General features: G+C 52.5%; 1 protein-coding gene across 10 annotated transcripts in view; it reads left to right on the top strand.

The window, feature by feature from the left end:
• Positions 1 to 26,142, top strand: part of GLIS1 (GLIS family zinc finger 1) — a 237,716-nt gene that overhangs the window by 133,866 nt on the left and 77,708 nt on the right. For 6 of the 10 annotated variants that reach the window (XM_078331891.1, XM_078331888.1, XM_035251546.3 and 3 more), the window contains 2 exons: positions 1,116 to 1,293; positions 6,802 to 7,690. In XM_078331891.1, the coding sequence (XP_078188017.1) occupies positions 6,890 to 7,690 (801 nt within the window). In that variant the 5' untranslated portion in view covers positions 1,116 to 1,293; positions 6,802 to 6,889. Of the gene's footprint in view, positions 1 to 1,115; positions 1,294 to 6,102; positions 6,173 to 6,801; positions 7,691 to 26,142 lie in introns of all 10 variants that reach the window. The other 4 variants (XM_054236263.2, XM_078331889.1, XM_078331890.1 and 1 more) reach the window with 1 other exon arrangement.

Here is a 26,142-nt window from a genome sequence, read left to right as displayed (position 1 = left end):
TCTGCAGGGCACTTTGTACTTTTCGAAGTGCTGTTTAACAATAAGAACAATCCTTGGTGCATTCGCTAGGTTTCAGCACTGTGCTAGGGACTTCGCACCTCTGTTCTCAAAGCCTCATGGCATCACTGGGGAGCGGACGAGACTGGCCCCATCTTACACGGGGGAAGCAGGGTCTGCCACGCGTAGGGATTTGTCTGAGTTATGGAATTGGTTTGGGGCAGAGTAGAGGCTCACATCGAGGTCTCTCAGCCCCCCAAATTCATGTCCTTTCCTCCCTAGCTTCGCTCTGTGAATGACAGGACAGAAAGTGTAAGAAGATGGAGTTTCGAGGTGTGTATCCCTCATCTGTAGATGAGAAAACTGAGGCCCAGAGAGGGGAAGGAGCTTAGAACAAGCTCGCCTGACTCTTTGGTTACACCTTATGTGGTTTTTCAGCACTGTCACGTCAACTGCTTCAGTTAATCTTCCTAGAAACCCACTAGCAGGGCGAGGCAGGGCATGAGACAGGCATGGAAGAATCATGGGTGATAGCGAGGTTTGAGTAATTGCACACTGTGCTTCTACAGTGTGACACAATTTGGAAGACAATGTGGACTGAGCTTTGGTGTTAACAGTACCAGATGCTGTGTAGTGAGCGCCTACTCCTTGACATCCACATGTCAGCACCGCTCCCTCCCGCCTGTGGGCAGCAGCGTGGCTGAGCAGCCACCCGCCCCAGCTGGTGCTCTCACACCTTGCCCTGGTAGCACCGTGTGGTTACCTGAGGATAAGGCACAGCACGCTCCAAGAGACTGGGAGTTTCTCTTGTTTGTCAGTGTTTCCTGCGGCTAGAGCAGTGTCTGTGCACAGGAGGTGTCCGGTGTTTGCGTAACAGTCATTTAACTGCTGGAGCACCAGCATCCCCCTCTGAGAATGGAGGATTTGATTATCAATCCAGCTGGTGCTTGTAGGAATTAGACAAGGTATCCTGGTACCTGGCATGCAGCAGGGATGCGTGAGTGTTGGCTCTGGGTGCCCTGTCCCTCGCCCTACCCCAGGGACCGCCCTCTCCCCGCACCCTTCTGCAGGCTGCCCCCACTCACTGTGCCCCTCTCTCCCTGTCTTTCTCTGCCTAGTGAATGGGAGCTACGGCCACTGCACCCCGGGCTCGGAGAAGAGCCTGCTGGACCTGGACTTTGCTGAGGGCCCCAGCCCCACCTGCTGCCAGGGCCTGTTTCTCCCTGCAGGAAGCCCACCACCCCGGTCTCACCCCCAAGCCTGTGAGAGGCTGCTGCATTTCTCCCACCCTAACAGGTAGGTGCCGTCAGCTGCTTTCTGTGGATACTCCTGGGAGGCTCCAGGACCAAGGGCCTCAGGCCTCACCTCCTCTGCTTAGCTGCTGGGACACGGGGAAATGGAGGCACGAGGGGGCCCTGTAGCTGAGAAGCTGCTGCCTGGCCTAGACTCTGTACCTCCTGCTTTGCCTTCTGAGAGACACAAGGATGGTTCATTGAGGTGTTTCCCTGTCAAACAAGCAGATGGAGCTTTTCACAGAGAATCAATCACTTCAGAACAGGAAGATTCACCGGTAGGTTGGGGAGGGAAAGCCCAGCTCAGAGCTTATATAGTGTCAAACCTCGAACTGCTGATAGGGCAGAGAGGGATTTCTCTGCAATGCCATTTCTGCCCCAGGAGACCATGGGCCGCAGAGCCCTGCTGGGAAACTCTCTACTCAGCGCCTGCACACTTCCAGTGCTGGCCGCCTCTCAAGGGATGCCTGTCATCAGGGTGCACACTGGGCTGACACCTGCCTCCTACAGCTTCTCCCAGGGTCTCAGCTGTGCCTTTGTCTCAGCCTGTTTTCTGTTGCATGTGACAGAATACCTGGCCCTGGGTAATTCATAAAGAAAGGAAACTTATTTCTTACAGTTTTGGAGGCTGAGTCCAAGATTGAGGGGCTGTATCTGGTGAGATCCTTCGTGCTGGCAGGGCCTCTGCAGGGTCCCGAGGTGGCTGAGCATGCTAGCTTAGGTCTCTCTCATCTTATAAAGCCAGGAGTCCCACTTCCATGATCATCCATTAACCCATGAGCGGATTCATCCATACATGAGACAGAGCCCTCATGACCCAACCCACTCGCCTTTTAAAGGCCTTACCTCTCCACACTGCCATACTGGGGATTAAGTTCCAGCATGAGTTTGGGAGGGAACAGATGTTCAAACCATAGCCACCTTGGTACCCTCTGGGTTGCTGACAGCAGGTCAGTCACAGACAGGCCTCTGTGCATACCAGCTCGGCCCCAGCCCCTCACCGGCTGCCTGGGGCTGCTGGCCTGAGGCCTGCTTCACAGACCAGAGAGTGTAAACATTTGCCCAGTTGCTGGTTTGCAGTTTATTCCTTCACCAGCTGTTTGTCAAGTGCCTGTCACATGCCAGGCACTGTGGTCAGTACTGGGAGCATCTTGGTGAAGGAAGCAAAGATCTCCCCTTACAGAGCATAAGTTCTCGAGGAAGCTCTGCAGTGGAGAAATTCCTAAAGAGAAGGATGCTGTTCTTCTCAAGTGCAATCATTTTCATTTGAGAATTTAATTCCTTCTGGCTTCTTTGATGTTAGTAAGACTTCTGATTTATAGGTGTGCATTAGTTTGTTTAGACTGCTGTAGCAAAGGTTATGGACTGGGTGGTTCCAACAACAGAATTTCACTTTCTCACCATCCTGGAGGCTGGAAGTGCAGGACTGAGGTGCGGCAGGTTTGCTTTCTCCTGAGGCTTCTCTCCTTGGCTTGCAGATGGCAGCCTTGTTGCTGGGTCCTCACATGGCCATCCCTTGGCCTGTGCCCTAATTTCTCCTTTTTTTTTTTGAGACAGGGTCTCACTCTGTCACCCATGCTGGAGTACAGTGGCACAATGTCAGCTGCAGCCTCCGCTCCCCAGGCTCAAGCAATCCTCCCACCTCAGCTACTCCAGCAGCTGGGACTACAGGTGTGCACCACCACGACTGGCTAATTTTTTGTATTTTTTGTAGAGACAGGGTTTTACCATGTTGGCCAGTCTGGTCTCAAACTCCTGGACTCAAGTGATTCGCCTGCCTCAGCCTCCCAAAGTGCTGGAATTACAGGAGTGAGCCACCGCTGCCGGCCCTCGTTTCTTATAAGAACACTTGTCCTATGAGAGTAGGACCTCACCCTTATGATTGTTTAGCATTTGATTACTTCTTTAGAGGCTCTGTTTCCAAACACAGTCACACTGGATATTAGGGCTTCAACATATAAATTTTGGGGGGACACAAATCAATCCATAGCAAGGAGCGAGCGTCTTTTAGACTGAGCTGTGTGTTGTTTCGTGATAGTCAAATGCATTTATCTGCTGGATTCTTTTCTGGAGGCTCCCCAGCAGTATCCAATTTCCCTGGTGAAATTCATTCTATGATCTCTCAAGGTAGAAGCTGTGCTAACCCAGGAAAGGCTAAGCAAAGGGGATCTTTTTTTCTTTTGCTAGAGACAGTCAGAAATATCATTTGTCATTTTGAATGTCATTTGGACAACTTATGGCACAGGAGAGTCTGTAGACTTCTACGCCGGCATGAATGAAAGTTGCTGTGCCCCACACCCTCCTTATTAAAGTGGTTGAATTCGAGCTGACACTTTCATATGCCCTCATTTTCCTAAGGGAAAACAGACCCCAGCCCCTGTCCCACACCTGATCGAAATTCCGTGCCTTCCCCTGACTGCCTGATGGCCTTGTGGTGGGGGCCCCTTCTCTCCACTCTTGGTGCCTGCCTGCCCCTCTCAATCTCAGGACCCTGCAACTAGCGCCGGGGCTCCTGCGTCAGCTGCCTCCTTGGCTCCAGCCTAACTCTCTAATACTAATAAAAATAGCCCCGGCTTGCTGAGTGACTCCTGCGTGTGCACATTCTCTCATTCAGTCCTCATGGTCCCAGGAGGCCCAGACCCTGCGGCTAATAGAAAACAATGGTGGGGTGCTTGCTGTGTACCATACCCCAGGCCAAGCACGTTTTATGTATGAATGCTCTCAACTCCCCACTGCCATTGAGTGGGGAAACTGAGGCCAGAGAGGTGAGGTAACTAGTTCTGTTCACCAGAACTCTATCTGCCCCTCAGCAGAATGCAGATGTTCTCTTAGGGGACTGGTCCGCAGACTCCCCTACTGGAAGGGGAGCTTCCCCAAGGTGGGGGATCTGGTCTTCCCACATCTTCAGCATCACCCAGCAGAGTGAAAAGCCTGTTGAATGAAATTACTGAGCTTCCTCAGTTCCTGAGCCCGCAGGGGCATGAGGTCTGAGATCCCTACCTCTCTCCTGAGTCTCTGCTGGAGAAACACTGATTACCCCAATCTCAGTAGCTCCCTTCCAGGCTCCAGGATTATGGACAGAACACATGCATCTTTGATACTTACAACATTGACACTGTAAGGACTGTAACGATCATCAGACGAAATCATTCCATAGACAAAGCTGGGGCCCCTGCCAGTAGAGTGTGGGGAAATCTCAACCTTCAGATTCACAGATCCAGATTCCAGCTCCTGCTCTATCATTGCCTTGCAGGCTTGGGCAGGTCACTTCAGGGTTTGTAAGTGTAAAACAGATGGCGGAATCTCCCGTGAAGCATGTAGTCATGTATTCAGCAGATACTTAGACCGTGTCTTCTGCTGCGCTAGGATTGCATGAGACGGCCCTTGGGAAGGTGCCCAGCACATGCAGCTGCTCAGCAGTTGTTGGCTGTGTCTAGAGACCCAGGCTTGCAGTCTCCAGAGACGTGATGGAAGTTCCCCGGGTGTACGGGGCTCCGTGGCAGAGCCAGGCTGGAAGCTTCTTGGGCCTCATAGCAGGTGAAGGAAGGGAGGTGATGCTGACTCAGTGCCTATGGGCAGCCACCAGACACCAAGGCCTGAGTCACGCCTCCCCACCTGATGCTGTGCAAGGTCTTGCTGTCAGCCTTAGTTGCTTGGTTAACTCAGTCACGGAAGCTACCACTCTTCTCTCCTCTCGGTGTTGGTTGATTTCCCTGAAGCCATGTTCAAGGGACTGCTCCAAACAGATGTTTTCCTGGTCAAACTCCTGCCCATGCCTGCCTTTGCCAGGGCCCAGGATCACAGCCCCCTGAGGAGCAGCTCTGCTTTTATTGATTGATTGATTGAGATGGAGTCTCACTCTGTCCCCAGACTGGAGTGTAGTGGCTCCATCTCGGCTCACTGCAACCTCTGCCTGCTGGGTTCAAGCCTTCTCCTGCCTCAGCTTCCCAAGTAGCTGGGATTACAGGTGCGCATCACCATGCCTGGCTAATTTTTGTATTTTTGTAGAGACAGGGTTTTACCATGCTGGCCAGCCTGGTCTCAAACTCCTGACCTTAGGTGATCCACCCACCTCGGCCTCCCAAAGTGCTGGGATTACAGGCATAAGCCACCATGCCTGGCCTGCTTTTATTTTTTTTAAGCTCCATAAAGTTACCACTTTTCCATCAGATTGTTAAGATACTCAGAGCTTTCTGTTGGCAGTGGTGGGTGCAGTGTGCCCAGCCCTGGGGAGGGGAATGCATGTTTGCTGTTTGTCTTGGATTCAGAGCTCCTTCTGACTCTACCCAGTGGTCACTTAGATTAGGGTTCTTGGGAGGGAAGAGGTCGCTAGGTGTAGTAGAGAAATAAACAGAAAAGCTCTTCCCCTTCCCCTTCATTCACGGGAGCTTCAGGTCAGTTCTACGTAGGAAAAAATGCCCACACTCCAGAGAAGGGGAACGGGGGTTCTGTTCAGGCCAGGTGCCAGCTTGCTGCTGTGTGCTGGCGTGCAAGCCTTGTGCCCTCTTGGCCCCTTTCCCACTTGTGTGTGATGCAGTCACAGTGTGAGGGCCTGAAACCCTGGGACCCCTCAGAAGCTTTTCCTTGGTTCCTCCTGAGATGCCCCACCAGGACTGCACTTCAGACTTCCCCATGCATGGACGTTAACAGTGGACAGGCCAGACTGCTTGGGCAAAGCGTCTTAGAGTTAGCATTGGTAGAAGTTAAACTAGAGTACAAAAATTAGGAAAGACTTAGGGACATATAAGTGGAATTTAATACACCCCGGACCTGGGTGTTCCTCAGAATGCCAGCCTCAGCCTTCTTCCTGCAGAACTCACTAGAAGGCCACAAGGAAGGAGCAGCACACTTGGGAGGCAGGATGACGTGGCATCCATGGCTGGGTGAGGTGCTGGGCTTTGGTAAAAGGATGCAAGGTCTTCCTTCCTGGTGTTCTCACCGCATTCACCTGTTCAGCCCGTTCCCAGCCCCCCGCTTTTTTTTTAAGAGACAGGGTCTTGCTTTGTCACCATGCTGGAGTGCATGTCATGACCTTGGCTCCCTGCAGCCTCCACCTCCTGGGCTCAAGCAATCCTCCTACCTCAGCCTCCCAAGTAGCTGGGACTACAGGTGCACACCACCACACCTGGCTAATTTAAAATTTTTTTGTAGAGATGGGGGGTCTCACTGTGTGGCCCAGGCTGGCCTCGAACTCCTGGACACAAACAGTCCTCTTGCCTTGGCTTCCCAAAATTCTGGGATTATAGGCGTGAGCCATTGGACCTGGTCTCCTGCCTCTTCTTTCCCTCCCCAGCCCTCCTCCTCTTCCTCTCCTCATTTTCCTTCACACTCTGCCTTGCTTTCCAGACAACCAATCTGTAGATGCTGTTTCTCTGCCTCCAGCCCTCAGCCTCTGTCTCCTGCCCTGGGCTTGTCTGTCCCTCTGTCCTCAGATTCCTTGCCTTTCCCTGCCTGGGCCTTCCCTCCATGGAGTACCCAGCCTCTTATGACCTCTCTGACCTCTGTCTTCCAGGTCGCCCAGACCCCAGGCCACATATGTGAACAGCAGCCTCCCAACCACACAACACATCAAGCAGGAATCCCTGCCCAACTACCAAGCCATGGCAGAGGCCCGAACCTCCCTGTCTGCCCACTGTCGGGTCCCGCTGGCCACTGGCTTACTCCCAGACCTGGACCTCCCGGGCCGAAGCCTTGCCAGCCCTGTGCCTTCCTGCTACCTTATGGGCAGTGAACCCAGCTCTGGCCTGGGCCCCCAGCCTGAGGCTCACCTCCCCGAGGGCAGCCTTAAGCGCTGCTGCCTCTTGGGCCTACCCCTGACCACCTCAGTCTCCTCCTCATCCTGTGCCTCCTCCGACGTCACCTCCATCATCCGCTCCTCCCAGACGTCTCTGGTCACCTGTGTGAATGGACTCCGGAGCCCCCCTCTGCCAGGAGACCTGGGGGGCCCTTCCAAGCGGGCCCGGTCTGGCCCTGTATCCACGGACAGCCACGAGGGCAGTTTGCAACTGGAAGCCTGCCGGAAGGCGAGTTTCCTGAAGCAGGAGCCCGCAGATGAGTTTTCAGAGCTCTTTGGGCCTCACCAGCAGGGCCTGCCGCCCCCCTATCCCATGCCTCAGTTGCCACCTGGCCCGAGCCTTGGAGGCCTGGGCCTGGGGCTGGGCCTGGCAGGCAGGGTGGTGGCTGGACGGCAGGCGTGCCGCTGGGTGGACTGCTGTGCAGCCTATGAGCAGCAGGAGGAGCTGGTGCGGCACATCGAGAAGAGCCACATCGACCAGCGCAAGGGTGAGGACTTCACCTGCTTCTGGGCAGGCTGTGTGCGCCGCTACAAGCCCTTCAATGCCCGCTACAAGCTGCTCATCCACATGCGGGTGCACTCGGGTGAGAAGCCCAACAAGTGCATGGTGAGTTCTCCTCAGCCGCCAGGCCTCATCCCATCCCCTCGGGCAGAGCTGCACCCACCCCAGTGCCCAGGAGAGCCACCTGGGACTCCCTCCTCGGGCTGGCTGAGATCCCTGTGGTGGAGGAGGGAAGGACCAATGCTGTAGATGTGGCCACTGGTCAAGACGGTCAGTGTCCCTGTCACTTGGGCACCATGGCAGAGGGGCCCCTCACACTCAGCAGGTGCCCAGTCCCCTGCCCGGAGGCATTAGATATATCTTAGCATGCCACAGGGCCTGGTGCTGTGTGCACACGTGATTGGAGATCAAAGCAGGTGTGGCCAGCCTCTCGTTTTACGTGTTTGTGCTCCATGTCCCACCTGCTGGTGGCCAAATGAGATGTGGAGAACAGGCTCTCCTCCAGTGCTGGGCCCTCACCAGCATCCATCTCAGTGAGGTTCCCTGGCATTCTGGTGCTGCCTTCAGCCTTGGCATCCACCAAGGAACAGTGGGGCCTCATAGGCACCTGGCTCGAGAGCTATGGGTCCCCAGGGCAGGCTTTGGGCTGGGGCCCGGGGTTACTAGCTAAGGCCATGGCTAGTACCAGCAGTGTTCCTCTGGAGTTGAGACAGGTTCCCTTACACAAGCATTATGTGTCTGTGCGCGTGCATGTGTGTGTGCACACGCGCGTGCACACACACACACACATATTAACTGTGGGCACAAGGCCTCCGGGCCTTCTGTTAGGTAATTTCTGTGACAGGTCATTTCTGCCCTGTCTGTAGGGGCAAACTGTATCAAAGGCTAGGAGAATAGTCTTACTCCCTGACACACTCAGCCTAACTGCTGTGCTACCCCTGAGGCCCAGCCCTCCCCGCAGGAGAGGTGCCTGCCCAGGAATGGCAGAGCTGGACCTCAGGTTGTGCTTGGTGATGAGAAGCATGGACCACCAAGGCTGCTGCCCGGCCAGCCTGGCCATGAGGACAACAGCATGGCTGGTGTGCTGCGGCTGGTGCCATAGCCAAAGTCAAGCTGTTTCACACTCACATAGTGACACTGTCACTTGGACACCCCTCATGGAGCGCTTGGTCTGCAAAGGGACGTAGTGTCCCCACTCAGAGCCCAGAGTGACATTGCAGGGGCCAGGAAGGAGGCAGGACACATTGGCAGTCAGCAGCAAAAACTCTATCCTAGGGCAGGGTGCTTGCCCCTGGGCCCTATCCACCTGTGGAGCTGGGAGCTGGGCATCCAAGAGGTTCTGCTTCTGTAGCTTCTGGAGGCTGGATCTTGAAGGAAGAGAAAGAGTTCGCTTTGTAAACAAGTGAGCAGCAGTGAATGGCTTGTGCCAAGGAGAGGCAGGAGGAGGGAGCCTGTGGTTAGCGCTCTGGTGTGTGGAGTGGCGTGGGGGAGAGTCCGCAGTGGGCAGGCTGAGACTTTAACTTTATTGTGTGCCTTTGGGCTGAAAGGATGCTGGAAGGAGGCCTGGGGACTGGGCCAGCTTCTGGCGATACCCTGGCTTGTTTGGGGTCCAGTGACACATGCCCTTTTCTGGAAGGAGATGACCAACAGACAGCATACAGACCAGGCCAGGGCTGCAGGGAAACAACTGGGCCCGCATCTCTCTCCGAGACCCTGGAGCCGACAGCTGCTGAGCCATTCTCCTTATTCTCTCCTGTGGGTTAGCCCAGGGGTACCTGTGGGGACCTAGGTGGGGGCTCTGTGGCCCGAAGGAAGACTCCACAGGACACTGGCTTATACCTGGCTTCTGCCTGTGGTCAGTGGTCTTCTCACAATGGGGCCTCTGTGTGGAACCACAGCATGCAGAGGAGTCTCCATGCTGGACATTCAGGAACTGGGAGGGGATCTAGACCTTCCCAGCTCACTTTCTAGCTTAGGAAACAGGGCCCAGAGAGCGGTCAGAGGGGCCTGGGTTACTCAGTGCAGACTCAGGGTCTCTGTCTCCGGGGCCAGGCTGCCAGGATCTCACTTGATTCCACAGACTCCACAGGACCCTGGCTTACACTGGCTCAGGCCTGGCTCTGGGGACCCAGACCTGGACCTGCAATGGCCCTTGCCCTGGGGACAGTCATGCTCAGGGATAGGTGGGAGATGAGTGGAAGGTCCTGGGATGGAGTTTGCTTAGGCCCAGGGAGGGAAGGCTCACAAGGGCTTCATGGAGGAGATGTTAGCAAGCTGCGTCTACACTCACCTATCAGTATTATTTAATCCTTACAAGTCCTGCAAAACCAAGGGTTTTTATAGATGAAGAAACAAAGGTTTGGCAGGGTCTGGCCAGCCTTCCACTTGCTCCTGTGAGAACACTTGGTCTTACCTCTTCCAGGGTTTAGGATTGTGGTGATGATAATACCAGCAAGCAGCTTCCGAGTACAGACTGTGTGCAGGTGCTATTCTAGGTGATAACTCCACCTGGTCCTCAACACAACGCTGTGGGGTAGATACTGTGAACCCCTGTTTCACAGATGAGGAAACTGAGGCTCAGGAAGATTTCATAATTTGCCCCAGATCACACAGCTAGTTGGAAACAATCAATAACAACAGTTATAATAAGAATAGAGGCTAAGAATTATAATGGTTATAAAAATAACTTGCTCAAGGCTACACAGCTGGTAAGCACTGGAATGGAGCTTGAGCCGACATCTTTCTAACCCACAGTGCTCTTGTTTGTGTAGATCTGCTAAACTGACTATTCTCTGGGCCGTTAGGGCCGGCCCTGCTGGGTGCCACCATCTAGAGACAGCAGCAGTGATCTGGGTTTTGGAGGCTTCTCAGAGCCTCCTCTGGGATCCTCTTGCCTGCGGTGGGGTGGACATGCTCCCCCTCCTCCATGATGCTGGCACAGTGGGCAACCCAGGGGAAGGGGCGGGCCTCAACCAGCACCCAGATAAATAAAATCTCCCTTCCCTGTAAAATTATTAATTTCTCATGACAGGCCTCTGCTACCATGCACTGTATTAGACAAAGGAATTTTGGAACCAGAGCCTCTGGAGAACAGGAAATAGATGAGACATTTTGATTGAAGAGTAAATGGCCCACTAAAATAGCAGTTAATCCTTTTATTATCTTTCCAGCAGCCGTTTCCACAGTTCTTTCATGAGGTAAGCTTCCCCCACCCCATCCGACTGGAACTTGCATTCTTGCAGCTGGCTTACATTTAGCTGGCGGAGCCTCTGCTCCGGCACCAGGCAGGCCTCGGTGTGCCGAAAGGAGCCCAGCTCCCCTCTGCCTGGGCATCTTAGTCCTTAGGCTGAGCCTGGGACTAGAGACTCACCGAACCCCAGGGTCAATGGCACTGTCCATCCCCCACCCTGCCCTCTGCACGGCCCATCCACGCTGTCCAGAGGAAGCTCCCTAATCTTTTTGCAATATCCTGTTATGTTTCTTACGTTGCCCAAGTTGTCTCAGCCTTATTAAATGTGGGGCTTCATCTGTGTTACGATAACAAGGTTACGCTTCCAACCCAAATACTGACGCGACGCCTCCAAGATGTTAACTTTGAACAGATTAGTTTCATGCTTTCTTAGGTTGGTTCTCCCAGACAGCCAGAATTCTGATTGTCTGAGACTGCAGAAATTAGTAGACTGTAGCTTGCTTTTCTTCACATGATGAAGGAGAGAGGCAGTGTGAACAGGAAAACTCATGACAATGCCCTTCTCTACCTTGGGTCTTATAAAACAACAAGTCATGAGAAGAGTTCCTTCCTTTGGTGAAGAGTTTTACCAAAGCTTTGAGCACGGTCCAGAAGGCATGTGCAGAGGTGAAAAGCCCAGGTCTGGAGTCCCACAGACCTGGGACCCAGCCTGGTTTAGTCACTTGGCAGCTGTGTGGCTTCGTGCAGGTGACTTACCCTTTCTGAACCATAGCATACTCAATTGTGTAATGCAGCAATAATAGTACTTGGCTTTTAGGGTTGTAATTAGGGATAAAAGAGATGACAGAAAGGAAGGTGCTTCCTTCCCCATCGCACTCTTCAGCATTGATCTCAGGTGATGTGTACAGTAGCCCTGGGGCTTACAACAGGGTTATTTACAGCTGATTTACAGACCAAACTGTGGCTCAAGAGAGCCAGTCGATGGATGGCAGAGCCTGGACTTGAGGATCTAGCAGCCTCTGCTATCATGGGGTGGGCAAGGCAGTGTATGGGCAGTTGCTTGGTCAGGGCAGGCACTCCAGCCTTGCCATTCACTGTCTGCAGGGATCCCTGATTCTTTGTATCTTGTTCGTTGACAGTCACTCGCAGATCACCTGCTCTGAGTCAGACAGTGTCTGCGAGGGGGCCTGGAGCCAGGCTGGGGCAGCTGGACCTGTGGCACTGGAGGCCCGTGTGTGTCCTCCCAGTCCTCATGAGCTGCTGCAGTCTCAGGCTGGGTTTTCATTCTGCCCAGCTTCCTCTGGCCACTGCAGCTACATTGGCCACTGGTCTCCATTCCTTATGCCCCTCTCCACTGTTTGCCAGGCTGTCCCAGGCGCCTTTGAACTTAGGGCCAGAGAAATCTATCTGGTTGAAAGCCAAGTATTATGGATTGGCCTTAACTAGCCAAGGAACTCAGAACACTAGTCACCTGGCTGGACCTCCTGGGAGGGCCTTGCCCTTCTAGCCTGAGCCAAACTTACAGTCATTCCCCGTAATCCTGGGGCTTCTGGCTCTCCCTTTTGCCTTGTCCCAAACCTTTACCCGCCTTCCCCAACCCCACAACTCCTGAGAAACAAAACCCTGGGTGCTGGGAGGGACAGGGAGGTAGATTTGCTCCTTACTGAGATTCAGAGATTCTTTTATCCTGGCTCAATGCAAGCCAATTCCTCTCTGTTGTTTTGACCACCTAGCTGGGCATGGTGATACATGCCTGTAGTCCCAGCTACATGGGAGGCTGAGGCAGGAGGATCACTTAAGCCAGGGAGTTTGAGGCTATAGTGAGCTATGATCATATCACTGCACTCCAGCCTGGGTGACAGAGCAAGACCCTGTCTCAAAAACAAAAGCAAAAACCTCTGAGGTCCAGAGAAGCCAAATTAATTCCCAAGATCATGCAGTCTGCCAAGTGGCAGGAGGTAGAGACCAACCATATCTTCTGACCTGCCCAGACATGTTAACTGGAGAGAGGTTTGAGTGGGGTTCTAGGCTCATATCCCATGGGATATCCTGAGGGAGAAGAGAATTAATATATTCTGAGACATACTGTGTATAGCCATGAATTACCATCCTCATTTTACCAAAGAAGAAACTGTGTGTTTCTGATGTTTGCAGGCCAAATGGCTTGCTCTGTATGACCAGGCTCAGCTGCCTGGCCCATTCTAATGGGACACACTGCCTTCAACTCATCCACCTTTGCCCTGCCTCTTCCTTCAGCAGAACAGTCACCTCTGTGCTTTTCAAATCACAGTGGGTGCAGTCCCTGGGCATCTGCTGCCCTCCGCCCCCTGCCCAGCATCTTGAGACTAGCCCTGCGGGCTTGAGCATTGTAGGGTCAGCAAACACCCCTGACTCATTGCAACGTCTGAGGCTCATCCTAGGGAATTATCCAGGACCCTGAAATTAATGAGTGGCAGGTCTGCCAGTTCATCCCATCACATGCAGACAGAGAATAGGGAAGACAGACCCAGGGAGGGTGGTCAGGGGCCCAGGATTGCACAGCAAGTATGCTTCAGTGGGCAGGGAAAGTTCCCTGAAGGGGCTGATAAAGTGGGGGAAGGTTTACACTGTGGGAAAGCGACCCTCCAGTTAGGAAAGAATCATCCCTCTGAAACACTTTCCTCACTTTGTTGAGGCTCTCCTGTGTGCCAGGCCTGGTGCTAGGAGCTGGGGTGCAGAGATGAAGATGATGTGACGTGAGACTTCTTGCATTGTGGGAAGAACACTGCTTTTGAATCTTGGGATATTATTGCTGGATGATGGAGGGAGGGAGGGGAGCCAGGAGCTGAGGTTTTGCAGCCTGGCTTTATAAGCTTGGCCAGGTTGGTTAAGTGGGGGCGGGATCATTATTGAGATGCTTGTCGGGTGATTTTCAGTTTATGAAGTGCTTCCACGTGCATGATCTCAGCCCTCAGAATATTCACGGAGACTGGAATTATGATCCCCATTTTACAGATGGGGAAAGGACAGTCCAGTTCTGGCCCAAGTTCAGGTCCCAAATGCATGGTGGGGTCAGATTCAAACCCAGGTCTCAATCTGACTGCAGAGACTGTGTGCTAGCCACGACCCCAAGCCACCTCTCAGGCACAGAATCATCAGTCTGTTTACAAATGTTGAGAGAATATCCAGACCTGAAACTCATTCAGCAAGCTGTCACTGTGCACCTGCTGTGTCCCCTCTGGCTGGGCCCTGGGGTCACAGAAGGGAATCAAATCCTGTCTGGTCTCAAGGAGCCCTCAGCCAAGTGGGGAAGTTAATGGATATTGCATGTAACTATTTTTCTCAAGAAGCCAGCACCCCAGTCACCTTGAGAGCCTGTTGCCCGCTGATTTGATGGATCCTTTGTTCTGTCTTGGAATAGAGGACACCTCATGGGTTGAAAAGTAAAACATTTCACTCTCCTTAAAATAAATAAGTCACCTGGAAACAAGCTCCCTTCCTGGAGGCTGGAGTTTCTGGTCAAATCAGAAAGCTGCCAAATGGAACCTGTTTTCAAACCCTTGCCCTGGAGAATCCCGCCAAATGGCCCCACCAGCTCAAGCTGCCAAGTCGACCCTCAACTCGCCTCAACTCAGTCCAGGGCTGTTTTGGGCAAAGGCAGCTTGCAAGTTGGCATCTAGAAGTGTCCTCGTTAGTGATTCTTCCTGGGATCATGTCGCTTCTCATGTCTACCCTCATTATTAGGTGGGGAAGCTGAAGCCCAGAGAGCAGGCACCATGACCCCATGTCACTCAGTGCATTAACAGCAGCCCAGGGATGCCTGCTCTATTTCTTCCTGCCCTGAAGCTCCCTCTCCTCCTGAACTCCTAGAGAGTCTTTGCATTCTCAGTTCCTTTAAATCCTTTGGGTCTTGGTTTTTGGTGATTCCTCTGTCTAGAATGCCTTTCCCAGCCTGGCAAACTCCCATACATCCTTCACAACCCAGTTCAGTGCTCCCTCCTGAGCTTCCCCTTTCTCTGTGTCTCCTTTTCTCCCAGCATGTGTTGCATGGTGTCCAACTGTGGTTCCTGAATGACCAAGTGTCTGGGGGACCACGTGCCCTTTGGCGCCTGGCCTGGCCTTCGATGTAGGGGAGCTGAGTCCACTCCCTAGGACAGAGGCCCTGCCCTGTGATCATCTGTTCTCTTTGTTCCAAGGCCATGTAAGGTTGCCTGGACACTGTCCTCCTGAGTAGCTTCCTATGAAGTCACAACATTGACCGGACCTTAAAGATTGTGATGTCCACCCCCTAATCTGGTACTTGAAGTTTTTCTGCAAGAAAGCCTGAATTTGAAACCTAGCCTTGCTGCCCCTCAGCCTGTGGTTGTGTACAAGGATAACTTGACTTCTATAGGCCTCGGTTTTCTTACCTATGAAATTGGGCTATAGGACTGTTGTAAGGCTTTGGTGAGAAACTAGACAATGGCACACAGTAAGAATACCAAGATGGTTCTGGCTGTTCTGGACAGTTTGCATTTGCAAAAGAGAAAGGGGGAAGTCTAAAATGGATAGTGGCTGTTCAGTCATGAATGTCCCCAAAGAAACAGAAAAGGCTGTTGGAAGTCCCAGCTCTACCATGGGCTGGCTCCATGACCTTGGATGTGTCACTTGGCTGTGCTGAGCCTCAGTTTCCTGCGCTGTGAAATGGGATAATGCCTAGCACTCAGAGGCTGCAGATGTGCTCAGCAGGGGCCCAATACTTGCCAGTATCCTTTCTTCTCTTGAGCCCAAGGTTTAGCTCCACAGATCTTGGTGTACACTGGGATGCTTTTCCTCCTCCCCTGTTTTAGAAAAGCAAACCCAGGGGGCTTCACAAGGAGAGGCTTCATGGAATCCAGTGTCCTTCCAGATCTCTGGCCTTGCAATTAGGTCAGAGCCTCGTCCACCACCAGGCACTGTGCAAACGGGAGACTGAGTACCCAGTTGGAAATAACTCGCCTGGGGAAGGACAAGAGGCACTGGGGATAGATGGAGCTGGAGACTCATCCTGGCTTTGCTGCTCACAGCTGTGCAGCCTTGGACAAGGCACTCCACTCCAAAGACTTTTATGCATCTGTAAAATGGGAGCTGCGATGCTCACCCCAGATGTTTCTGTGGGGGGTGGAGGGGTGGTGCTCTGCTCTGCAGAGGGGTATTGTTGCCCTAGTCAGGGCTGTAGGGCTCAAACCGAGTCTCTGACTCCCAGGCCAGTACTCCTGCCTGCAGCCAGGCCTCTGAGTAGAGAGGGCACTCTCACAGGTGTGTTCCCCTGGTTAGATTCTTCCTCGAGAATGGAACTTGTTGGCTATGTGCTCCCCAAATGTAGTTCCTGGCCTTGAGGCCTCAGCCTGCAGCTTTCCCAGACACCCTCCTTCCCTGCTCCACAGCCCATGCCCACCTCACTTCCACCTCCATCCCTACCCCACCCTGGTTCACCCCTCTTCCCCATCCCCCATCTCTACTTATCTCCATCCGTGACCCCCCCACCCCTTTCCCTTCTGATTTAAATTCTGAGCCAGCGTGGAGGAAAGGCTAAAGACATAGGACAACCACTGAAGTTCAAATCCCTTGCTCTGCCCTTAACCAGCTGTGAGACCTCAGAACAAGTCACATGGCTTCTCTGAGCCGTGGTTTCCTGTCTGCATGGAGGGGAGGGTGTTGTAAGAACTAGATGAGATCATATATGCGCAGCACTTACCTCGTGCCTGGCATGTATTAGATGCTTGAAAACAGGAGCCCTTGTTCCTTCCCCTCCTCCCCAGTTTTTGAAGTCATTAGTCCCAAGCTCTCACAGGGAAGAGAATTCCCAGGAGCACCAAACTGTTGAGGGAACAGGAGTGCTGGCCAAGTTTTGTGAGCTCAACATTGCTTTATGGAATATGAAAAAAAAAAGGATAAAAAAACACAACTATTTGAGTTGAATTTAAACTAATAAAGAAAAAAGCTTTTGAATTTAATGTAAATGGAATTGAAATGATTGCCTTATTGGAATGAGAAGGTCAGATAAAATCAACAGTGACTCTAAGAAGGTGTCCAGACCATGTTTTCTGAGAGGGCCATCCTGGAAATGGTAAACTTCATAACTGAGCATTAATAGGCTCTGTCTCTGCTGAACAACAGATGGGGTAGCCAGAGCTGGCTTTGTGTGCTCTCTTGGATGGCTGCAGCTGCCAACCTCAGCATCCTGTTCTCGTCTGTTAAATGGGTGATAGGCCAAGTGACTCCTAAGGTCTTGGTCACCTTGGACACACCAAGACCCAGGATGCTCAGGAGAAGAGAACCTTCTTTAGAGTCTTGTAGGGTCCTTCCTTGCCTGTGTTCCTCCCTTGAAAGACAGCCTTGGGCTAATCTGTATTGTCCACTCCCACCTGGCCACCAACCTTTTAATACAGCTTGACAGCCCCACTGTGCCAAGTTCAGTGCTAAGAAGCAAGTGGTACAGTGTTAAAGGAAGAATGGTCTGGTGGCAAAGGAATTAACCAAATGCATCCGACAGAGAGGAGGGAGAAGGCTTTCCCCAGGATGTCATAAGAACTGGGCGCTGACAGGTGGGCGGGCACTTTCCAGGTGTAGACCATGAGAAGAGGCATTGCAGGGAAAGGAAGCAGCATGTGCGGAAGTTTTGAGATGTGATAGTCTTGACCTTGTGGGGAGCGTAGGTGTCCTTTTGGACTTGGAGTGAGTTACCTGCATGGGGGCTGAAGGCAAAAACGGTGATTGGAATTGGGCCTCAAAGGGCCTCCAGGTCTAGTGTGTAAGGAACTTGGACTGTGCCCCAAGGGAGTGGAGAGAGTCTCAGAAGGGTTGTACATAGGACCATGAAATGGGCAGAGAGTTAACATCTGTTGTTCTTAGTGTGGCGGGTACATGGCAGTTGGCAGATGAGGATATTGGGGCCCGGGAAGGGCAGTCAACTTGAATCTGGAGCCCTTCCTCCACAGATCCACCAGAGCAGCCCAGGTCCAACCATGCACTCAGACTTGCCAATGCCTGGACACCGGTGGGCCAGGCCAAGTCAGCCCAGCATGTCGTGCTGGTGCACAGTGTCTGCACGTGACTGGGTGATGGAACTCGGTTTCCCTTTGGATACTGCACCCAGCACATTTACCAGTGGGAAATGGGAAAGGCATATCCCATAATGTGATTCCGTAAAGTTTGCACAACTGTTCATTGTTTTCCACCCATCCCCACAATAAATCTTCCTCCACTGCCAGGTCTGGGGCCTCCATGGTCTGTGAGTGATTAAGGCGCTGACTTTCCCAGCCCTGCCTCCTTGCAATACATTCTTCTGACGTGGGTAATGATAAAAATGAGACTCTGTCACTAAGATTCTGTTGCCTTGCAAGTAGCAATTTCCAAATGGCTAGGAGGTGACCTCCTGTTAGAAGGCAGCCTGCTCTTGCCCGCCTCTTTGTAGCCACCTCCCTGCATAGGTCTGCTATATTGGGGCATAAGCTCAAACAGCAGATGGACCATGTGGTACTGGGCAGTGTGTTTCCTGGGGATGGGGTGATGGTACTGGAGTTCTCTGCAGGACTCTGCATTTTGTGGGGCAAGACTGGGAAGTCTGCTGGGCATGGAGCACCCAGTGAGTATCTGTTCTACAGATGAACCATCCAGCAGCCCCTTTGTTTCATCAGATCCCCAAGCCATAGGATTTTCAAGCAAAAGTAACATTTGTACCTTTCTGGGGAGCAGTCAGGCCCTAGGCTGGAGTTTGGATGGATAGCTCCTGTGCTCAGGGAAGGCACAGGGCAGTGGCTAGATTGCTCTTTCACAGTGGGATCCACAGAGTGAAAGCTACCTGTCCAGTGTTACATCTATGCCTCCAGCTCAGGTCCTGGCCCTGCCCCATGATCTTCCCATTGCCCCTAGTTGCCTTCGGCATTTAACTGTGAGTGTATGCTCCCAGCATCTGATGACCCACGAGTTTTGGGAGCTAATTTGGCTTACGAGGTCATTTCTGATCAGGCTTAGTTACCAGTGAATATGACAGTGATTGCAACTTAAGAGAGTCTGCCCACAGGCAGAAAAAATGAGTCTGCAGTGCTTCGGATGCTTCCTTAAGGTCCCCACCCCCACCCCCGACTACCTGCTCTCCTCCCTCCTTCCCACAGGAGTCCAGGACAAGAGAAGATGGCTCATCTAGGTCACAGGGCCAACTACCTGGATCTTCACTTTTGCTGTTTGTAGGTGTGGAAACTGAGGCACATAGAGAGGATGTGGCTCACTGGAAATTGCAGAGCAAAAGAGGCAAGCTCAGCAACCCCCCACTCCCAACCAGTGTCCTGCCTTCTAGACACCATGGTCTGCTGAGTACCTACTCTGTGCTAGGTCCTGCATAGAGCACTTACATGTGTTGCCTTCCAGATTCTGGAGAACACTGGCTCTTGTCGTGTGCACTAGGGAAGAAACTTCCCAGGTTCAGCTGCTCCTCTGATGCCCCTCCCAACCCCTGCCGCACCCTTTGACAGATGGGGGTCCTTGAGACTCAGGGCAGAGAGATGACCTGCTGGAGGTCACACAGCAGGAGATGGCTGGCGGTGCATGCAATACCACATATGCCAGAATCACCTTCCCTCCTGGCAGGGTCTGATTCACAAAGAGCTTAGAAACCCTCTGCTGCGACTGGAAGCACAAATTTGGAAACTGAGGCCCAGAGTGGAGGAGTTCTTGTCCAGGTTCCCACGCTGTTTCCCTCTTGGAAAGGAATTTATGATCAAGTCCTCCACGTAGTAGATGCTCAGTAATTAGCCTGCCGGGCAGGCTCCAGGGAGACTTTAACCAAGGGTAGGTTTCAAACATCACACCTCCTTAGTGCATTGGAAAAGTGTGATGACTGATGGCTGTGGATGTTAGGTCCAGAGGAAGCCTGGCTTGTGCAAAGACCCACACAGGCATGCACAGTGCCAGCTCTTTGCTTCCACTGCCTGGCTCTGCCAACCTCCTCTCTTCATTTGCATGGAGCCACCTGACCCTTGGGCCTTAGTTTCTCTGTGTGATTAGGACTTGGATTAGATGAAGCTGGAAGCCCTCCTAGATCTCCTGACCCTAATACAGTCTAAATGGAGAAGTGCAGGCCACAGGTTCAAAGCTAGGTTCCCTCCCTAGTGCTGCATTCAAATTACCTGTGGTTCTGGGCAAGTCATCCCACCCCTTTGAGGCCTCAGTTTTCTCATCTATAGAATGGAAGACTTGGACTCCATTGAGCTCCATCCTTTGAGCTCAGATGCTCAGATGTCCATAGTTACCTTCCTGCATTCCTGGCACGCCCTAGGGGAGGATGATGGGGGTGGAGGGCGTGGAAAGGGCAGGTGTGGGCCCCTGCTGAGCTCTCTGGCCCCAGTTCCTTCCACATTCCTCTCTCTTGCTCTGTTCCAGCTGTTCCTTAGACATGCTAAGTTCATTCCCACCACTGGCTCTTTTTGTGGCTGTTCCCTTTGTCTGGAATGCTCTTGTCCCAGCTTGACCTTTGCTCCCATGTTACCTCCTCCAGGAGGCTTTACTTGACTGCCTATCTATAGTAGCACCTTCGGCCACTGTCTGCCCCTTATTCTACCTGAGATCCTGTTATGTGTTTTTGTCTGTGATCTGTCCTCCAGTCAGACTTGAGCTCCAGAAAGCCTAGACATTTTTGTTTTGTTCCCTTAGCACCTCCAGTGTCTCAAACGGTTCCTGACCCACAGTATGTGATCAACAGAAAAATGAATGTTAGTCATGAAAAGGGAGAGAGCCAGGTGCAGTGGCTCACACCTGTAATCCCAACACTTTGGGAGGCCAAGGCGGGCGGATCACCTAAAGTCGGGAGCTTGAGACAAGCCTTACCAACATGGAGAAACCCCTTCTCTACTAAAAATACGAAATTAGCCGGGTGTGGTGGTACACACCTACTCAGGAGGCTGAGGCAGGAGAATCACTTGAACTCAGGAGGCAGAGGTTGCAGTGAGCTGAGATTGCACCACTGCACTCCAGCCTGGGCAACAAGAGTGAAATTCTGTCTTAAAGAAAAAAAGCAGTGGGAGAGAGTGGTTCAGTGGGGCAGAAGGGATGGAACATGCTAGAAAGGACTCAGGCAGAGAGTCAGGAGTCCTGTTCTGTGAAGTGGGGGTTTTGCAGCTGCTCACAGGGTGTTGAGAGCTGCACGATTGCTGTCTGAGAGGTATTTCTGGGTCAGCCTAGCTGCGGTGTCCACCAAGGGAGGCCAGCCCAGCACCCAGTACCCCGTAGGTGCTCAGCACCCAGTTACCCCTGGCCCCTATTCCCTCCCTTCTTGATCCTCATTGTCGGGTAAAGGAGAGGCCATGCCCTCAGTCCACAGCTCCTAGAATGTCGATCCAGACAGGAGCTTAGAAACCCTCTGCTGCGACTGGAAGCACAAATTTGGAAACTGAGGCCCAGAGTGGAGGAGTTCTTGTCCAGGTTCCCACGCTGTTTCCCTCTTGGAAAGGAATTTACGATCAAGTCCTCCACATAGTAGATGCTCAGTAATTAGCTGCTGCTGCAGCTGTTTATCATTAAGCCCATCTCTGCAGATCCTGTTTTTATGACCATGGGCACAGAGGTGGGGCAGGAGTACAATTTGGCATTAATTGATGAGAAAAGGATTGAAACAGCCAAGAGTGCAGCAGGGGAAATGATTAAACCCTCCAAAAGCAGCTATTTTCAAGTGTGAGGAAGGAAGGAAAGTGCCGTTGGTTAGGCATGTGCTGTCTTCCAGATGCCAGATTCAGTCTCTTGTCCACATTTTCTCAGTGAATCTTGTGATGCACTCATTTTATGATTGAGGAAACTGAGGCCCAGGAAGGTTAAGAGCTGGGATTCCAGCCCCTGGCCTCCCCCTGCTCCAGGGTACCCTCTGTACTCATCAGTATGAGCTAATGAGTCCTCTTAAATTGAGCTCACTTTAGAGGACCCCTGACCCGGCCTCTTAATTAGTTCCTGCAACTCCTCAAAAGCTATCACATGTAATCTGGGCTCTTCATGGATTTGGAGCAGATCCTCCACTTAACCTGCTGTAGGGAGGTTTTGCTGAATCAAGAGTCAGCACCAGGAGTTCGGGGCATCCTCATGCCCCACTTCCTGACCTCTGTGCACAGAAGGATACCAATGTTGCAGGTAGGGAGGCCTGCAGGGCTTGAGGAAGGAAGGGCTAAGGCCAGTGGCCTGGGGCTCCAGCCCTGAGAGAGGGTGCAGGAATCACGTCAGGATGGAGGGGCTCTGCGGCTCATGGCTGCACCCACGGGGGCCAGAAAAAGGAATGTGGGGAGGTCCTACAGCCAGTAAGAGGTGGCATGGGGTTCAGGTAAGCCTTCAGGCAGAGCCACCCCTCAAGAGGCCTAGGCTCTGCCCCAGGGTCTCATGGAATCCAGATTCTGATCCCAGGCCTCGCCCGATCCCTTACTCATCAGGACAGTAGCTGGGCATGCATTTTCCTTGTTCTGGTCTCAGTTTACATATCTGTTTAGTGGGAATGATAACCCTGTGCAATTGCTTACCTGTGCTTTACTCCGTATAGTCCTGGGACATCCTCATGTCGTTGAGACCATTGCCCTATCTTTCCAATGCAGACACCGGGACTGGAGAGGCAGGGAGCTGGCTGAGGGGCAGGGAGGTCACACAGTGGGTCTGTGACAAAGCCCAGGGCAGGCGATTGCCCTGTGTACCTCTTCCTCTGAGCCCATTGCCACACCCTGGGGTGTGATGATGTTTTCCTAGGCCAGCTCTGCCCCCACGGCTGCCCCCACAGCAAGTCCAACTTGCGTGCTGGGGGAAGATGAGGTGTGGTCCTGAGAAGTGAGGGCTGCTTCCAGCTCCAACTGATAGGAACAGAAGGTCTGCTGTCTGCAATCGGCACCTCTGTCAGGAGGTCAGCAGCTTGCGCTTTCAAAGCACCAGCTCTATAATTGTCTCCACATTGTGAGCTCAGGAAGGTCTGTCCTGACAACTGGTTGGTGAAATGAGCCAGGGGATTCCCCTCCCTTTCAAGAGCTGTCTGAGGTGGTTACCTAGAGGATAAATTAGATTCACCTGGCAAGGCCCCATGTCCCCTGGCACGGTCACGAGAATGCTTAATGTTGCTGCCCTTGGATCTGTGTCAGAGAGAGAAGCGCGGAGTAGGCCTGGGCCCCAGGAGCGAGGTAGGGGCCAATAGGAGCGTCCAGTCCCCGTTGGTGAGATGGTAAAGCCAGCAGGCCTTTCTCGTTGATGTCCTCAGTCTCCCACACTTACGCCTTTGGGTGCTTTCCTCCATGAAAAACATTTAAAAGTCTATTTTATGACAGCATTGGTATAAAGACATTAAAACATTTTCTTTGATCTAAAAGGTTTTTTTTTTTTTCTGATTTTAAATTAAAACACTTTCGTGAGTCCCTAGAAGTATTGTGGACTGTAGGTTCTGTGCCTGCTGTGTCTCCTGGAAAAGTCAGCCCCGAGAGCAAGGCCTGCAGAGCCTGGGGCTGCTCGCAGAATGGTACATGTTGTCTTCACCCCTGCCCTTCTCTGGGCTTCAGTTTCATCCTCTGTGAAAAGGGGCAGGTGGAGGAAAATCCTGTTGCAGTGTTCTACTCTGTTCCCTTCTGTTACAGTTGATTTTGTTCCTTATCTTTGAGTTACTGTTTTCCATTAAGAAACGATGGATAGTTACAATGAAAGAGCCATGTGCAGTTAAATTGACATAGATTAGAGAAAAGGACATAAATACATGGAAAACCTAAGCTCAGTTAATTATCCTGATTGAATTCTATATTTTCCTGGAGCTTCCTGGTAGCCAAAGCAAAGAGGGCAACTTGTTGAATTATAGGATTCTTTTTTGAGTAGGAAAGGAAGCAGACTTGCCAGCTTGTGTGCTGGGGGAAGTTTTGTCTGGGTACTTAATTTCTATGAGGTCTTATATGTGAGTCTTATGAGCTGGTGGATGGAGGAAGGCTATAAAAATGAGAGTTCATTATTAACAGGTGATGACACAGAGACCCTGAACAAAATAATAGACCTTATTTTCACAAATAACTCTGCTACTATTATTTGAGAAAAGCCAAGAGCAAGTAAATACTGGCAGTGAAGGACCTTGGTCCTAGTCTGCATGGTGCTCTTAGCCTAGCCATACATCAGCCCTCTGAGGTAGCTGTCATTATCCTCATTTTACAGAAGAGTACACTGAGATTCAGAGAAGTTAATTAACTTGACCCTGATCACCCAGTGGGATTCAGGCTGTGATAGCAAGCAGCCTCTCTTTGCAGACTTCAAGTTTGAGTCTATTACTTGGGACTGATGCAGTCCTTTACTCAAGGAGTCTGTAGCCTAGTGGACTCCAAGGTCCCTGAGGGCGACACTGTTTGCCCTCTTCTTTCACCTGCTTTATGGAGGTGCTCAGGGGATGATGGAGCCTAGGAGAAGGAGCCTGGGCCTAGGGTAGGGGGATTAGAATGGCATCGTGGAGGAGATAAAAGAGGGCTCCCAGGAGGGGGCACTGGCATAGGGAAAGGCCAAGGGCTGTTAATGAAGCCTAGCTTGGAGTAGTGGCAGAGGAAGAGAGAGCCTCTACCTGCCAGGTTTCTTAGTTACAAGCAGCAGAAACCAATCCTGCCATAGTGAGCCCTGCATCGCCACTCAGAAATATATTGGAGGGACCCTGGGACCACAGGCTATCTAAGGGAAGAGGATCAGACTCAAGACAGGCAGAGTCCAGGTCCTCCAGGGGCCTGTGAGCTTAGAGCCTATGCAGACACCATGGTGGGGTCCTCACTTCTGTGCTCCAGGGCCACAGCTGCAGCAGGGCATCCCACTGGCCAGGCCTGTCTGCCCTGAGGCAGATGGGGCCTGGCCCCTGCTTTGTGGGAGGCATAGGTCTTCCCTACTACACCTTCACCTCCCGCACTCAAGGAGTGATAGTTCTTACTATGGGGAAACCGGGCAGCCAATAAGACATGTATTTGTCAGCTCCAGAAATGATTGCATCTGAGAGAGAATCAGGAGGGATAGTCACCAGGAGGCAATGCAGAGCCTGCTGGATGCAGAGGTGGGTGGAGGAGCCCAGGTGAGGGCCCCAGTCTCTGGTCTGGTTCATTGACTCCGTGCTGGTGCACGTCTGGCACCTTAGGAAGGAAGGTGTGACTTGATCTGGGGCATGCTAAAAAGGGAGATGTCGGCCAGAGGGCCCCAGGGGACGGGGGATGTGGGAGTCTGGAGCTCCTAAGGCAGGAGAGGGGCGTGGTCAGCCTCAAGGTAGACTAAGAAGCACGGGGGTCTGGAGGAGCTAGCCTGTGAGATGGGGGGCTAGAGAGTACCCACCGGGGGCATCAGCCTTTATTGGGGAAGGTAGGAAGAACAGGGAAAGTGAGGCACAGAGCTTGGATGGCCAAGGGGACAGTGTGGTGGGGTGAGCAGTGTGGTGGGGTGAGCAGTGGAGCGATGGAGAAGAGCCCTGGGGTCAGGGAGGGTTTTGGTGGAAGGAGAGGGAGCCTGGGCCTTGTTAGAATGTTAATGAGAAGCACTTGAGGAGAGAAGGGCACTTTGAAAGCAGCTGAGGGGGACATTTGGGGAAAAATGACTGCACAGCAGACGGGGTAGTTTAGGTTGAGGAGGGTGGGGTGCAGGTTGAGCCCTGAGCCTGTGCTGATGTGGACTCTGTGCAGGCATGCGTGTTTGTGCATGCACCAGTATGTGTACATATGTGTGTGTGTTGTGGTCATTGCCCTCTTAGCTGCTGGAATCCATGGAGGTGAAGCTGACCCATGCGTTTTGCTCAGGGCTTATACCAGCCCAGCAGCTGAGAAGGCCAGAAGGACAGAGAGAGGCATCTGAGCTGGGCAGTGAGGGCCTGGGGGCCAGAGAGGCCCAGTGGATGGGGAGGCAGGAAGTCAGGGGTGCACTAGCTAACTAGCTGGAAGAAGAGGCAGCTGTGCTCAGTGATCACCATGGCCATCTGCCAGGAATTGCTTGAGGGTTTTACATGGGTCACCTCACACTGCGAAATAGGTGGTATTCTCCCTCTTTTATGGATGAGGAAATGGGACACAGCAAAGTTCAGTCACTTATGCTTGGTCACACAGCAAGTGCTGGAGCTAAGATTTGTTTCTGCATCTGATGCCCCAGTAGGATGTGTGGGTCTGGGAGGAGCATCGAGGAGGATGGAGGAGAGAGGATTTGGGGAAGGAGGCTGGGGGAGGAAGTCACCCATCGAGGCCAGGACTGAGCAATGGAGGAAGCCTGGCCTCAGGGCCTTTGCTGCATGTGGAGTGTGAGGTACACAGGGCACGCATCTCCAGGAGCTGGGGAGGAGGGTGGGTAGGAAAGGAGCGGTGGAAACCTGGAGAGAGGTGAGGCTCGCTCCCCTGAGGGTGCTTTGTGAAGCCCTGGGGTGCAGCAAGCACAG

Source organism: Callithrix jacchus, chromosome 7 (genome assembly GCF_049354715.1).
Source record: "Callithrix jacchus isolate 240 chromosome 7, calJac240_pri, whole genome shotgun sequence".
NCBI classification, from domain to species: domain Eukaryota; kingdom Metazoa; phylum Chordata; class Mammalia; order Primates; family Cebidae; genus Callithrix; species Callithrix jacchus.
Note: the sequence above shows the minus strand (reverse complement) of the source record. Positions and strands in the feature narration are given on the sequence as shown.